Source organism: Pygoscelis adeliae, unplaced genomic scaffold (assembly GCF_000699105.1).
Source record: "Pygoscelis adeliae isolate BGI_AS28 unplaced genomic scaffold, ASM69910v1 Scaffold88, whole genome shotgun sequence".
NCBI classification, from domain to species: Eukaryota; Metazoa; Chordata; class Aves; order Sphenisciformes; family Spheniscidae; genus Pygoscelis; species Pygoscelis adeliae.
Window position 1 is genome coordinate 4298846 of NW_008825616.1, and position 13331 is coordinate 4312176.

The 13331-nt window shown below is 47.3% G+C and overlaps 1 protein-coding gene across 1 annotated transcript in view; it reads right to left on the reverse strand.

Annotated features, from left to right (window-relative positions):
* PLCD1 (phospholipase C, delta 1) overlaps window positions 1-11794 on the reverse strand; it is a 47702-nt gene extending 35908 nt beyond the window's left edge. The window contains exons 1-2 of the mRNA XM_009333304.1: window positions 11695-11794; window positions 6692-6856 (exon numbers count right to left, since the gene is read on the reverse strand). Coding sequence (XP_009331579.1) covers window positions 6692-6856; window positions 11695-11794 — 265 coding nt within the window. The remainder of the gene's footprint in view (window positions 1-6691; window positions 6857-11694) is intronic.
* Window positions 11795-13331: the final 1537 nt, after the last annotated feature.

The window sequence follows — 13331 nt, forward strand, 5'->3', positions numbered from 1 at the left end:
CATCACCCTAAAAGCTGTAACCCCAGAGCTTTCAGGCTTCAGGAGTGCATCCGAGTTACACTTGTGCACTATAAGTCACTGGGCAGCCAAAAATACAAGTGTTTAGGAGCCAGAAGGACAAGCCTGACAAGGTGCCTAATGATTAGAGCACTTGTCCGAGAGATGAGCCGTGGCCACTGGCCTCTCCATCTCTTGTCCAGTCACTACTCCTAAGGTGAAATGTCCAGACTGGGCTGGAAGCATGGACAGTAAAACACTGTGGTAATCCTAAAGAATACAGGGAAAGGAGGAACAGAGGCAGACAGCAATCACCGTTTGCCTTCCTCCCGTCTGATAGGCAGGCAAAAAATATCTTTGAGAGAAGATATTTTTTCAAGAGTCTTACAGAAAAGAGAGAGAACAAGGAACTGAATCCACATCTCCTGCAAACCACTGGGCATGTGAAGGACAAGGACCAAAAGGCGCTTCTCCTTCCTTGTGCCTTTGCTGATAAAGAGGGAGAGGAGGGTCAATGTATAGAGACCTGGAGGCACTGCCAAAACAGCTGGCCTTGACTTACTCATGAGGGGAGAGGGGCAGTTTTTTCACTCTGGGGGAAATTCTCCTCAGATCCTTCCCTTTCCTTATCCTACCTCCCTGTCATTAGCAAGCGATCTCTGCAATGTGGCGTTCAGTCACATTGAATTACTCCATCCCACTCTGTCTCAATAAGTCACTTCTGTTTACTGTCAGGAAATGCAGATGAGAAATGTACTCAGCTGTTAATAGCTTTCACCATGTTTGCACACAACACTGCATGTCTGCAGAGAGATCACACCTTCACCAGCTGCAGCTCAGCCAGGCTGGCTTAGCATCTTGCCAAGGACAGATGAAAGCTGCTACCTGACCCCAGGACCGCCCTGCCAGCCAGGATGGCTGCAGCAAGACTACATGGATTGCACAATACACCCAGCACATGGGGCAAACTGGCACTGCATACTGCTTCTCTCTTTTGTTTTACCCCAGAAAAAGCAGTTTAGCTGATTTCAGTTTCACCATAGGTGGCTGATGCTAATGGCCAAACGCAGCTGGGATCAGGACCTTTGTAATCAGCAGGAGCTGGAGCACTGTCAGCTCCCTGGACCGGGAACACCAAAGGCTATCCATCACCCTCATCGCTAAGGGATGCTTTAACATAATGATTCAAGGGTGGGTTTAGCATGAGCCCCACTGTGCTGTGCCTTCTTAGTCCTGACCGTGTTGCTCTCTCATCTCCCTGTTGTGAATTACTGCAGGTCCCAGCTGCTGATTCCTCATCTGTTCTCTTCTCCTCTCCCCCTCCGCTGACTTGCTCAGCACGTTGTTTTAACTTGAGATCTGCTGCACAGCAGCAGCAGCAGTCTGCCCTCATTGCTGGTGTGTGTCACCAGCTGACAACCAGTGATATAATGCATATGTAATTTTACAGGTTGTTTGGAAATACCTTTTAATATAAGATCTTTACCCAATCTTTCCATCTACCCGTCACAGCTTGGGATGTTGATGTAAATAGAGTGATCTCTATTTACATTCCCTCCACACATCACAACCAGGGCCCTGCGAACTATTTCTGTAACTAGTTCCTACTTCTCCTGCCATTACAGTGCCATTAAATTTGGATCTAAGGCTCTCAACACTTCCGTCTTTGCATTTAACATATGCTATGGAGAATAAGGTCAATGTTTGTCAGCTCACCGCCTGTGATGAAAACTGTCCCAGCAATGCATGCGGTGGCCTGATTCAAAATTAAATCAAAAAAACAGGCAGCTCTACATTTGAAATGACTTGTTTTATGGGTTGAGTGATTTTGATAAAAACTAATGAGACCCACAGACAGACGGTTTTGTTTTCACAGCTGACGAACGCCTTGCATAACACATTCACATCAGCAAATATTTTTCCAGGGACAAATACATGTCTGACCGTGAAGCAATGATTCCTAAAGAAACTGCCTAACCAGCTCCAGAAGGAAGGTGTCAGTGCAGCCAACTGCCTGCTGTGTGCATACAGGTTGCTGAGATTTTCTGTTGACTTTAGGCACTTACCAGGAGCAATTTAAAGTTTTCACTTCTTGACTTGAGCAAGCCCAGAGCAATATCACATCCTTTCTGTTCTTCTGCAAGCAAGTTCAGGGTATTAACTGAATGGAGACAATCATTCATTCTTCCACAAAAATGGTATGGTATGTTCATCGCATGGCATTTTAAGGGCGTCCCTGAATTTCACAGGAACTCAAAAATGAAAGAAAAAGTTTTCTGCTGAACACTGGTGGTAGGCTATAAACATAAATCTTTTGTACTATGTTTAAACCATGCAAAAATATCCTATAATTGGGCTGGAAATCAGAGGAACTGGAACAAATTCTGTGCTTTTTTAATAGTGAGGATAATCAATCATTAGATCAAAATATTGATTTCATTACTTTAAATAATAATACAATCATCACTTGCAACATTCAGTTGTGCAACTGAATTTAGCTCACCTCTGTAAATTGCTCCCAGAACTGATTCTTTTAACCAAAATACAGAAAAAAACCCCAACAATAGTAGATTTTAAGTAAAACTTTTGGCCAGAAATAGAAATATTGCAGCCAAAACTCCTAAACTTCTTTCTTGACTACACTGCTCATGACTCAACGACACACCCCCAGTGAGTCATCCTTGGTGCAGTGTGTGAAGCTCACTCATGGCTGTCATGGGAAACGTCATCTCCCTGAGCCTCCAGCAGAGAAAGGGTGCAGGAGGCAGCAAAGCACCAGCTTCTCCGGGGCTCCACTGTAGCACCCCTAAATCTAAACAACTCAGTCTTTTCCTTCTGGCTTTGAATATTCTGTTTCTCCACCAAACGCTCAAAAGGGTGTTTCACTAGAAAGTTTTCAACCATCCCTACAGATCCCCAAGTTCAGAGAGTTTTTAAAGGGATTGAGTCTGGCTTAAGCGAGCTCACACTGGGGATTTCAGCTGGTTTAAGAAAAGACTTTCAAAAATTGATTTCACTGAAAGCAGCACATGCCTTTTTGTTCTTTTTTTCACGTAGATGAGACCTGATATTTGACCACAACTAAACAAGACAGTGTTACTGACAGGCTGCTGCTCTTTGAACACAAGCCCCTCTGCCGCCTTTGGCTCCCCTCCCTCCCACCATAGTGATGCTCAGGAGTGAACTGGCTCTGACTGAACTGGCTGTTCACCAGCCCTCTTGCACAAACCTTTTCTCTGCCCCAAAACTGTTGATCCTGCCACTTGAACCCTGTCGCCTCGGCCCCAGGGAGAAAGCTGTCCCATGTGTAAAAAAAGCTTCATGGGCCAAAGAAGCATCCACCCTGACCGTGGCTCTACATAACATTTAAGATAACAGAGCAGCAGTGTGTTTATGGGCCCGGTATACAGCTCAGACACAGGCTATGGTGAAAAATGGATTTTTAAAGGTGCTTTTGTGCAGCCCTTCATGCCCAGCACTCCTATGTTTCTGCAGGAGCCAACCAGAGAGTAAGCACAGGGCATAACATGTTTGTTGAAAAACTGACCACTTAAGATGCTTCAAGGGCTTTTGGAAAAAAACCTGTTCCCTTGGGCCTGAATGGAACATACTGAAAAATAATGGATTATGGATAATAAGGAAAAGATGGATTATGTTCTACCTGTGTAGAAACCATATTGGAATGGCAGCCTATCCCCCAAAAAGCCCAGTGAGTAATACAGCTATCAAGACAGCATCCAATCTAAATTTCCAGTTGTTTAAAATAAAGATAACAGAGGAAGGTACTGGTTGTACCCCATGTATCCGATCCAGGCAACATCTATGCCTGTGACAACCCTGATATGTTGGGTTTTTTGAACTTTAAGCATCTGAGATTCTTCTGTCTAACCTTGGCAGTCCCCCGTTTTATCTACTAGACAGCACCACACAATGGTTTACAAATAGCTTTTCTCCATGATTATAAGAACAGTAACAGGAAGAACAGGAAACTGTCCAAACAAAAACATAACCCTTACCCTACCCAGACTTTGCTCCTCTGAGGTGCCTCCATCTGTTTGCTCTCAGCAATGGTGCAGATAAGATTAGACCTGCTGCTAAAACCTCCCAGTTTCCATTCTGCTCATTTTTTTTTCTTCTTAAAAAAGGCAGCTTATCTGCAGTTCTAGAAAGGCTTTGTACTGGAGGGCAAAGTTACTGTCTGTTAACAAGGAAGGGTGACCTTCTGGAGAGACTCACCTTGAAGTCCCTGATTCTGAGTATCATATCATGACCCTGCACTCTTCCTCTGCTTTTTGACCACCTACACACACCGAACCAAATGAGAAGGCAGCCATAGTGATAGAGCCCGCCAGAGAAAACAACAGTAACCAGGGGTAATCCCCTCTATACCTAAACACAAAGCAGCCTGGTGAAGTTAAAAGCTCAAGAAAGAAACTCAAACCCAGTGATCACTCTGAAACTTGGGAATGGAAGGTCTCAGACAGCCAACAGAGGAGAAAGGCATAGGAAAATGGATGTCCTTGGGGTTATGGCTTGGGACTGGGCAGGCATCAATACAGTCAGTACTCATCTCTCTTGCTGACTTCCAGGTTCAGGTGCGTCCAGAGCACCTGTTGAAAGCAGCCCCAAGGTAGCCCTCCAACCCTCCCGAAATCTTGTGCCACAACTGCAGGCACAGCTTCACATCCTCCCAGAAGCACGTGTGACACAGCCTGCCCCGGCACGCTTCGTAGGTTAACCTGGCACCAGGCATGCTCCCACAGCCAGCCGGGGGTACGGGTGTAAAGCCAGCCTGGATGGAGCCCTGCCAGAGCTTGCTTTTTCAGAGCAGCAAGGACAAGCTCTGCCTCGACTGCTTTGTCTCCCTTCCTGCTATCCCGATGACAAAAAAAGGAATCTTTCTCTGGGGAAAGGAGTGCGTGCATGGAGGCGTTATCCATCTTGACTTTGCACTGAGGATACTCCCAGGGCACAGCAAGTTCTCCCACCTGCAGTAGCACTGCCTCTATCTCCAGCAGTGTGGCAATGTTGGTTGTGCCCAGTTAGATCCTGAGTGCTGTAAATCCACACCCACGCCGACACACTCCCAGCCTGTGCCCAACACCCAGCCCAAAGGATCTGATCTCGCTGCAGGGCTCTTATTGCAGCTCAGTATATAAAAAAGTTACAGTTGCACCAGCTCTCCCTGCCACTGCCCAGCAATGGAGGCAATGGGTTCTCCAAGCAGACCTCAAGGTCCCTGGAGCCACAGCACAAGGACTCCCGTCCATTTACTTCAGAGGATCAGGTGGGGTCAGGACTGTTACTGGAGTTGCTCTCAGCCCCCTAATTTGGAAACTGCTGGCTCAGAGCACAGGAGAGCAAGCTCTGAAAAGTCATTCTTCTCAACTCACGCCCTTGTTCATTTTATAGCAAGACATTATCTGGGACTTTGCTTTTATACGGGACAGAGCTCAGCAGAGCGGGCATTCCTAGGGACCAAATGTTCACTAAGGCCTCTGCATTTGTTGTTGTTATCATGGGTTATTGCATTGGTACCTAAACAGCCCAGCTGAGCTCAGGAGCCTGCCGTGCTGGGCATGCAAACACACAGTAAGGGACAGCCTCTAATCCAAAGCCTTTTATAGCTAGATGGAGGAGGAGAAAGGACATGCGTGGGGAAGGATGCACAAAGAGATTAAATAAGGTGCTCAAGGTCATGTGAGAAGAGTGTGGCGGTCAGAGTTACAAATCAAACCTGTTTTGCCCTGCTACCTTACTCCTCTTATCACTGCTTGTGGGAGGGGAGTAATTTGGAAGACCCACCCTTCATTTGGTTAATTGTTATTGTTACCAAAAAAATTGTGTAAATAACACAGGCAGCGTGTTCTACATTTCAACATGCCATAAAATATATTCCACATTATTTATTTAGCTTGTGGCTTTACAAGACTGTGATGATTAGTGACAGAGAAATATGTCAGAAAAATACCAAATGAGAAGAAATAACAGATATAAACAGATATAAACAGATACACGCTCTGCCTGATCCTATTTTGACTGCACAGTTGGGCTCCTGGTCCCAGTTATGGCCCCAAGCTGGGTGATGCTGGCACAATGGTTTTCCCTGTTTCCATACAATGGTGAATGTCATATTTGGACTTTTTACAATGGGGCAGATTCTGAGTTTCCAAGATAAGGATGAAAACAGGCTTTCCTTCCCAGAGAGCTCTCCTGCCACCTCTGTGGTTCCCTTGTGAGGCTTAAATGCCAGCTTTCCCAGGGGCTGCAGGCAGAAAAGAGGTGTCCTGGCAGAGCTCAGACCAACAGCCCAAGCGCGCCATACCACACCGCAGATGCTCAAGCAATGTCTCACACCGAGCGTTGGGGCTCGGGCACCTGAGTAAGCTGAATACTTGCTTTGGGGAGGAAACAAGCCAGGCAGGGCTGCTGAGCCCAGCGCGGCCCACCCCATGACAATTTTAAGTGGTACCTCATGAGCTTGGGAAATGTGGCTATTCCTGGCTCGGCAGATTCCTCCCAGCTGTCTCCAGAGCTGACAGCATCACTCAGTTTCTGTGTTACAGCAGATGTGAAGGATCCGGTCTCATTGCTCCAAGCCCTACCTCCACACCGCAAGCATGATGGTCCTGGTTCACCCCAAGCACCTCTGCCCACAGTGCCCCACGCCTGTGATGAAGCAAACTTTACTTACAGATCTGTGACTCTGGAGACCTCAGCATCTTCTTCGATTCCTGCCATATGGTTTTGCAGTCCTCCTGGAGCTTATAAAACCGCTCCTTTCTCCAAGAGCCTGACTTCACTTTTAGCAGCTGGCTGCCTTTGAGGAGGAACTTCAGATCCTTGTCATCTTTCAGGCCTGCAGAGAAAACAGTAGTAGTAATGTTGTAAGAGTCAACCCAAGAAATGATGCACGCAGGGTCTTCCCTTCCACAGGACACTAATCACAGACACAGACAGACCACTGCAGCGCAGTCAGGTCTGGGGAGGACAGCAGAGCAGAGAGACTCAGAAATCTGCCATGCCACACTTCATGTTCACAAAAGAGGCTGGAGCCATATAGATTTCTTAGATTGAGTCCAAAGACTTTTGTACTATAATTCTCAGGTGGTTCACAAACATAAAATATCTTCTTCCCAGCAAATATAGTCTAATGTTAGGATGCAAAAACAACAACAAAACCAACAACGTAACAGTAAAAGCAGAGGAAAGGAAGTTGTGTAACTTGTAATTGGAGCACTATCAGGAACTTTCAAGTGATTTCAAATCTATTCTGTGACAAATTTCCTTTGTGGAAACAGGAATACACAAAGATATCTCTCTTCCTTCTCTGGCAAGCAGTCTCCTCCTACCCACATGGAAGTTTTGAAGATCAGTGTAATGAAGCTTAGGACATACACAGATAAGTTTGGTGACAGGCAGCATCACATCAGTAAGGTAGCAATAAGGTAGCAACCATGTTCTCCTCATTGCCCAGCTAGTCTCCGAGAGGACCTTTATCTTTCTTACCCTACTAGGCCACCACAATGCCAAGTAATAATAACAACCCGACCTTCTGGTTCCAGAAACTTCAGATTTCATATCGTAGGCTAGATTCAGGAAGGCACGTAGACATCTAGAGAGGCAACAGGCATCTACTGAGACCTTGAAAACACAGATTTGGCATTCTACACGGTTTTGAATGTCTCAGCAATATCTGACTTCCACATACCTAAATACCTCGGAGAATCTGTCCCTCAAACCAACCATTAATTACAGATCTAGAGCATGTGGGCTGGGGAGGGTGAGAGCATGAAACACAAGAAACACATCCTGGGCTTTCTGTAATAGGCACCTTGCATCTCTCTGACATTGCATGAAAGGCTGGTTCAAAGCTGGTGAAACAGCATTTAACTCTGTAGTACTGGCCAAGCACATCCCAACTCAATGGGATTTTTGCTAACCTCATCTTGACAATGCAGATAACCACTTGGCCACTTGCAGCCACCTGACACATCATGGGAAATTTCCAATGCTATGTAAAGAAAATGCGGGGTCTCACAAAGCAGAAATCCAAGTTAACTGATTTATGCAATAACATTTATATTGCAGCGTGGCATTCCCCTGTGACATTGGGTTTGCTCTTCTCTGGAAGACACACCTGCCTTGAATTGTTGTTTTTTAAACAGGTCAAGGCAATAAACTACCAAGCATCACTTCAGGCCTGCTTGAAAAACAAAACCCAGCATGAGATCCAAGCGGCCAAAACCTCAGACTCCTGACAATTCATGCAGGAAACTGAAGTGCGAGGTGCTGCAGACCACCAAGGTGGGTCATGGTGGCAGCAGCAAAAGGCAACACCATGTGTTTGTAGCTGGGACACATTGGCCTAAAGAGAGCATTTTAGGTTGCCAAAGAAAGCCTGAGATCTCCATCAGAGATAAATATTAGGGGTGTCCAGCATCCACTCAGTGAGCTGCCTACACCACTTTACTGGTTTTGCAGATGCCAAGGAGCATGCCCGGAGCTGGGCCTGGCTGAGGCATCCAGAGTTGAAAGCACCCCAATGGCAGCTCAAGATCCTGAAAAGGTGGCTGTAGCCTCTCTCTTTCCTCTACATTCAATAGCTATCTCATTAATTAAGTGTCTTCCCATGCTGCAGCATCCCCTGGGCCTCGCAGCTCATGTCTGGTCTGGAGGTTCCCAAAAGGAGAATTTGAATGCTTTGTCTGGAAAGCTCAGAAAGAAACTCACAGAGAGAAGAAAAAAAGCCATCTACTGCAAAGCACAGCAGGGTGAAAGATTGACCCCAGCTATAGGATCTGGGACACCCTCCTGGGTTTGCTGAGGTTCAAGCACACCCAGGGGTTGGCAAGAGGCCAGACCATCCAGAGGAAGGACAGACACCGCAGATCCAGAGGAAGGATAGACACCACAGGTCCTTGGTCTCCTGAGTTGTGATGTTGAGGCTTCCTCTCCGAGGCAAAGGTCTTCCAAGTGCAGAGAAGATACCACAAACTTCGGCCTCACTAACATCGCTGTGGTACCCCTCAAGGTTCCCGGAGAGGAAACAAACTTCTTCCTTCTCTCTATTCACCCACAACACTTCTGTTCTGGCTCCCAGCCTCATTCTCTCTCTTTCTTCAGATCCCAACCATGCAAGGCATCATTATGGGACTAGGAGGAGGACATGCCATCCTCGGGTGACATGGGGAGGAAAACAGGAAAACCATCAATTCCTTTGGGTGCCTATGTGCATAAGCATGTAATGAGAAATCCCCATTAACTGTGGCATGTTTTGTTATACAGACACTGTATGCAGCATACGTAAACTGTCGTGCTACCTGGACATGCCGAAGAGCTGCACCAATGTAATGCAGGCAAATCTGGATGGGCACAGGCAGCGGTCAAGGGCAGATTCCTCTCCTCCAGGCTTGATCCACACGTCAGACACAAGCTGGAGCTCAGAGCCCATCCTGCTCACTGGCACAGCCCAGTCAGTGCATTAGCGTGGGTCAAAACTCCCCTTCCTCTTCAGAGGATCTAGCTATGGGTTGGGAGCAGCCCTCCCACTCATGCTTGGCCACTGTGCCTGAGGACCAGGCCAGGTTAAATGACTCAGCAAAGGAGGCCACTGCACTTCGCAAAAGCAGGAGGGAAAGATGAAGAGGGACAGTGCGGTGAAAGCATGGCAAAGATTAAAGATGGCAGGGAGCATGAGTCAGAGGGCAGTGAGAGATGCCAGGAAAGGGATGGGGACAAGCTTGCCCCTAGGAGATGGCGGGTTTTGCCAGGAAAGGGCGAGAGGGCTAATCATGGGTGTCTAACAGCTCCGTCATTCCTTTGATGTGGGAGGCCTTTCAGATAGAAAGCAGTCACCCAGAGCTGACCTCTGCCAGTGGTGACCCCAAGTACTGACTGAACCACCCAACAGTGGGCCCGGAGGAAGGAGGGGCATCCCCTTAACCGGGTGGGCACAGCCTGTTTCAGGCCTGCTCTGTGTCTGTCTAGCAGCAGTTCAAGCTCAGACAGCTAAACTGGCCAGGAAAGAGGGCCAGTGTTTTGGGCCCTGCCTCCTATGCCCAGGCCAAGCACTGCCACAGACTCTTTAAATGACCTTGGGTGAGTCACTTAGTGTCTCTATTCCTATCTGCAAAGCACCAGCATTTTGTTAGGCCAGAGATGGAGCAGAAGACGCTCTGATCTGCTGATACAGGAACGACAAATGCACCCCTGATGTGCCAGTGGGACATTACTCTCAGTTGGTCATTTGAACTGCTTTCCAGAAAAAAAGCACCTTTTCCCAGCAGAAACTTCATTTCAGGTTGTATGCCTGAACTGGCTCCTGAGGATTTCTGCCTAACAACCCCGTGGGCTGAGGAGGTTTGCAGCCCAGAGCTCCATCTCACAGCAATGGAAACTTGTATGAAAGAAACCAGAGTTACCGTACACTTACATCATTTAAAAATTAAAGAACACTGTGCAGCAGGACAAGAATATTGGTTTCCAACTATATAACAACACTGGGCATAAGAAGCACAATCACGACACTGAAATAGATGTCCAAATCCTACCTGAAACATGTGGCAGGACTGTGTCTTGCTTAGCATCCTCTGTGAAATACCAAATACATACTTGGCATGCAAAATTGCAGAGTGCATTTCAAGGGTCAGGCCCCCCTCCTCGCAAAATATCAGTGACTCACTTTCTAAACAGAATATATTTAGTGTTCAGTAATGTTCAGAGTGAAAATCATGTCTGGCAAAGGTAGGAGCGCCTCAAGCACACACAGCACTGCAATAACCATGAAGTTAATATACTGCACTATGAAGCTTTAGACACCAAGACATCAAAACTGTTAACCTTTGTATTATCCATCTCAGGTTTACAGCAAGCAGGAAACACAATGAAACAATAGCTGTCATGGTAGAAGCCTTTGAGTTCACTAAGGAGATAGAATGATGTCTATAGAAGACAGTGATAATCCATATTTCTGCATTGCTCACTCGCAAATCTGCTGATCTGATACAAAGACGTTAATTACAACTGCTATAAAACAAGCCTCCTCCTGCCTGCTCTCCCTCTCCCACCTGGTTTAAGACGAGACGTAACTCAGGTTTGCTGGTTTAAAGGGCAGAAAGCCTTTCTGATAAAATCCAAACAACTCAGGTGGGTAAATGGCGATTTTCCATTTCCACCTGCCCGCTGTAGCCACAGAAATCATGGGACTCGCATCCACTTGGGCTGTCTCTCCAGAGAGCAGGAACGAGCAATGGGTTCATAGCCAGACACAGAAGTTATGAAACACCCTGGGTTTCCTCTTTCTTTTCATCTGGTGAATGCAGACCTCTGAGTGGTTCCTCGGGCTCTAACAGCAACTGGCAATACACCACTAAGAAGTCCTAAAATCAGGCAGGAAAAGGGCACCGCCTTCCCCAAACACCCTCAACCAGCGACAGTTCAGAAAGCCCAGCAACAGATTTGGAAACTGACCCTTTGCCAAAGGGGTCCCACTTTCTTTGATGCCTCAAACAAAGCAGTTTACACATCTGGCGGGTGGTTACAGGCAAAGGAAAGGAAAAGAAACCTTGGAAGTTTAAAAATAACCTTGGAGTTGCCTTTAGGGTGGAGCACTGCCTCTGCACAGGGAAAAGAGGCAGAAATGAAGCGGCTGCCAGCGTGTGGAAGTGCCGAGGGTTTGGCCAACTTGTCCCTTACCCAGCCTGATGCCGTTCAACGCGGCCACTCTACGGCTCTGCTCCCGTAGGATGTTTTCCTGGGACACGCTGCGCTTGGGCTGCCTTCGGAAGCACTGCATGATCCAGCGTGGGGCTCAGGGAGAGGCGTCGGGTGTCGGGAAGGACGGGGGGCCACGCCACCCCTGCGGGGATCCCTGCTCATCCAGGAGCCTCCGGTGTGCGCGGTGTCAAACAGGGCTCCAAGGAGGGAGCGGAGGCAGTGGGAGAGGCAGGCAGAGGAAGGCAGGGGAGGGCAGAGTATAGCTGGGGGTGGAACCGTGGGAAGTCTCTCCTCCTGCTTTGCTCACCAGCTTCACGCACTGGATGTAAAATTACACTGAGGCGCCTGCCGGCAGCTGCCCAGGTAGAAGGAACAAGTTTTCCTACAGTCATATGCCAGTGGGTTTTTATGCATCATCTCCAGGTGCTGGAGGAGTCCCAAATATTGTTTGTGGCTCCTAATCAGTGCCTAGGGCTTGTCAGCTTTGCCTGCCCACAAATGCCTGGATCAGAGAGAGCTTGGCTCCACCCTTTCTCTTCCGTGCTCTGAGCAGTTCCCACTGACATGCAGCGAAGAGGAAGCTAAAAACACCTTTTAGCCAGGGCAAACGTAGTCCAAAAGCAGCTCGGAAACTGTCTTTTAATGCTCTTTTTTTTCCACCTAGAGAAGAGCATTTTCCTAAGACTCTGGGGAGTGTCTGCTCTGCCACTGATTTCCCGTATGACTTGGGTGAGTCACTTATCCTGTGTTTCGGCATAGTTCTGGGTTTATTCTTGTAATTGACATTTATCCTGCAATCTGGTACAAGGATAAACCCCCATCAGTGGTTAAACGTCATTGATTACACAGAATCAGAGAATAATTCAGGTTGGAATGAACCTCTGGAGATCTCTAGTTCAGCCACCCACTCAAAGTCAGGTCACCTTCAAAGGTAGATCAGGTTGCTCACAGCCTTGTCCAGGTGAGTTTTGGATATATCTTAGGACAGAGACTCCACAGCCAATCTAGATCCCTGTTCAAGAACTTAGATGTTCTTAGTGAAGAATTTGTTTGTTATGACCAGTATAAATTTCCTTTGCTGAAACTCATGACCATTGCCCATTGTCCTGGCAATGGCTGGGACTAAAATCCATCACTCCCCTAGCCATGACCCCTTCTGCGGTGAAATACAGCAGCTATACTTATTAAGCTGTTCCATCCTAGGTGAGTTTACAGACCTTGTTACAGACTAGGGTTTTTTGTCATTGCCTTTGCTAGCTGCTGCGCTGCCAGGCAAGCCAAGGGTGAAGATACTGCAGGGAGATGGAGTCAAGCTGGGGTGAATGTCCCTTACTGCAGAACCAGCATATGCCTGGGAAACTTGACAGCGAACCACGTTACCGTTTCTGCTGGAGACCTAATCGAAGGCTCTCCATCACCAGCCCCCCATCATATTCAAGACAGGTTTTAGAAACATATTCTCTATTTCTGGTGTCTGGCGATGCAGCCATATTCCCCTTCTTTCTCCGCATCTTGAAGGAAGCCCTACCAACACTACAGATAAGCACAGAGGACTCGGTTATTTGACCAGCACAAGGACAGGATCAGAGTCATTAATCACTGCCATATGCCGCATG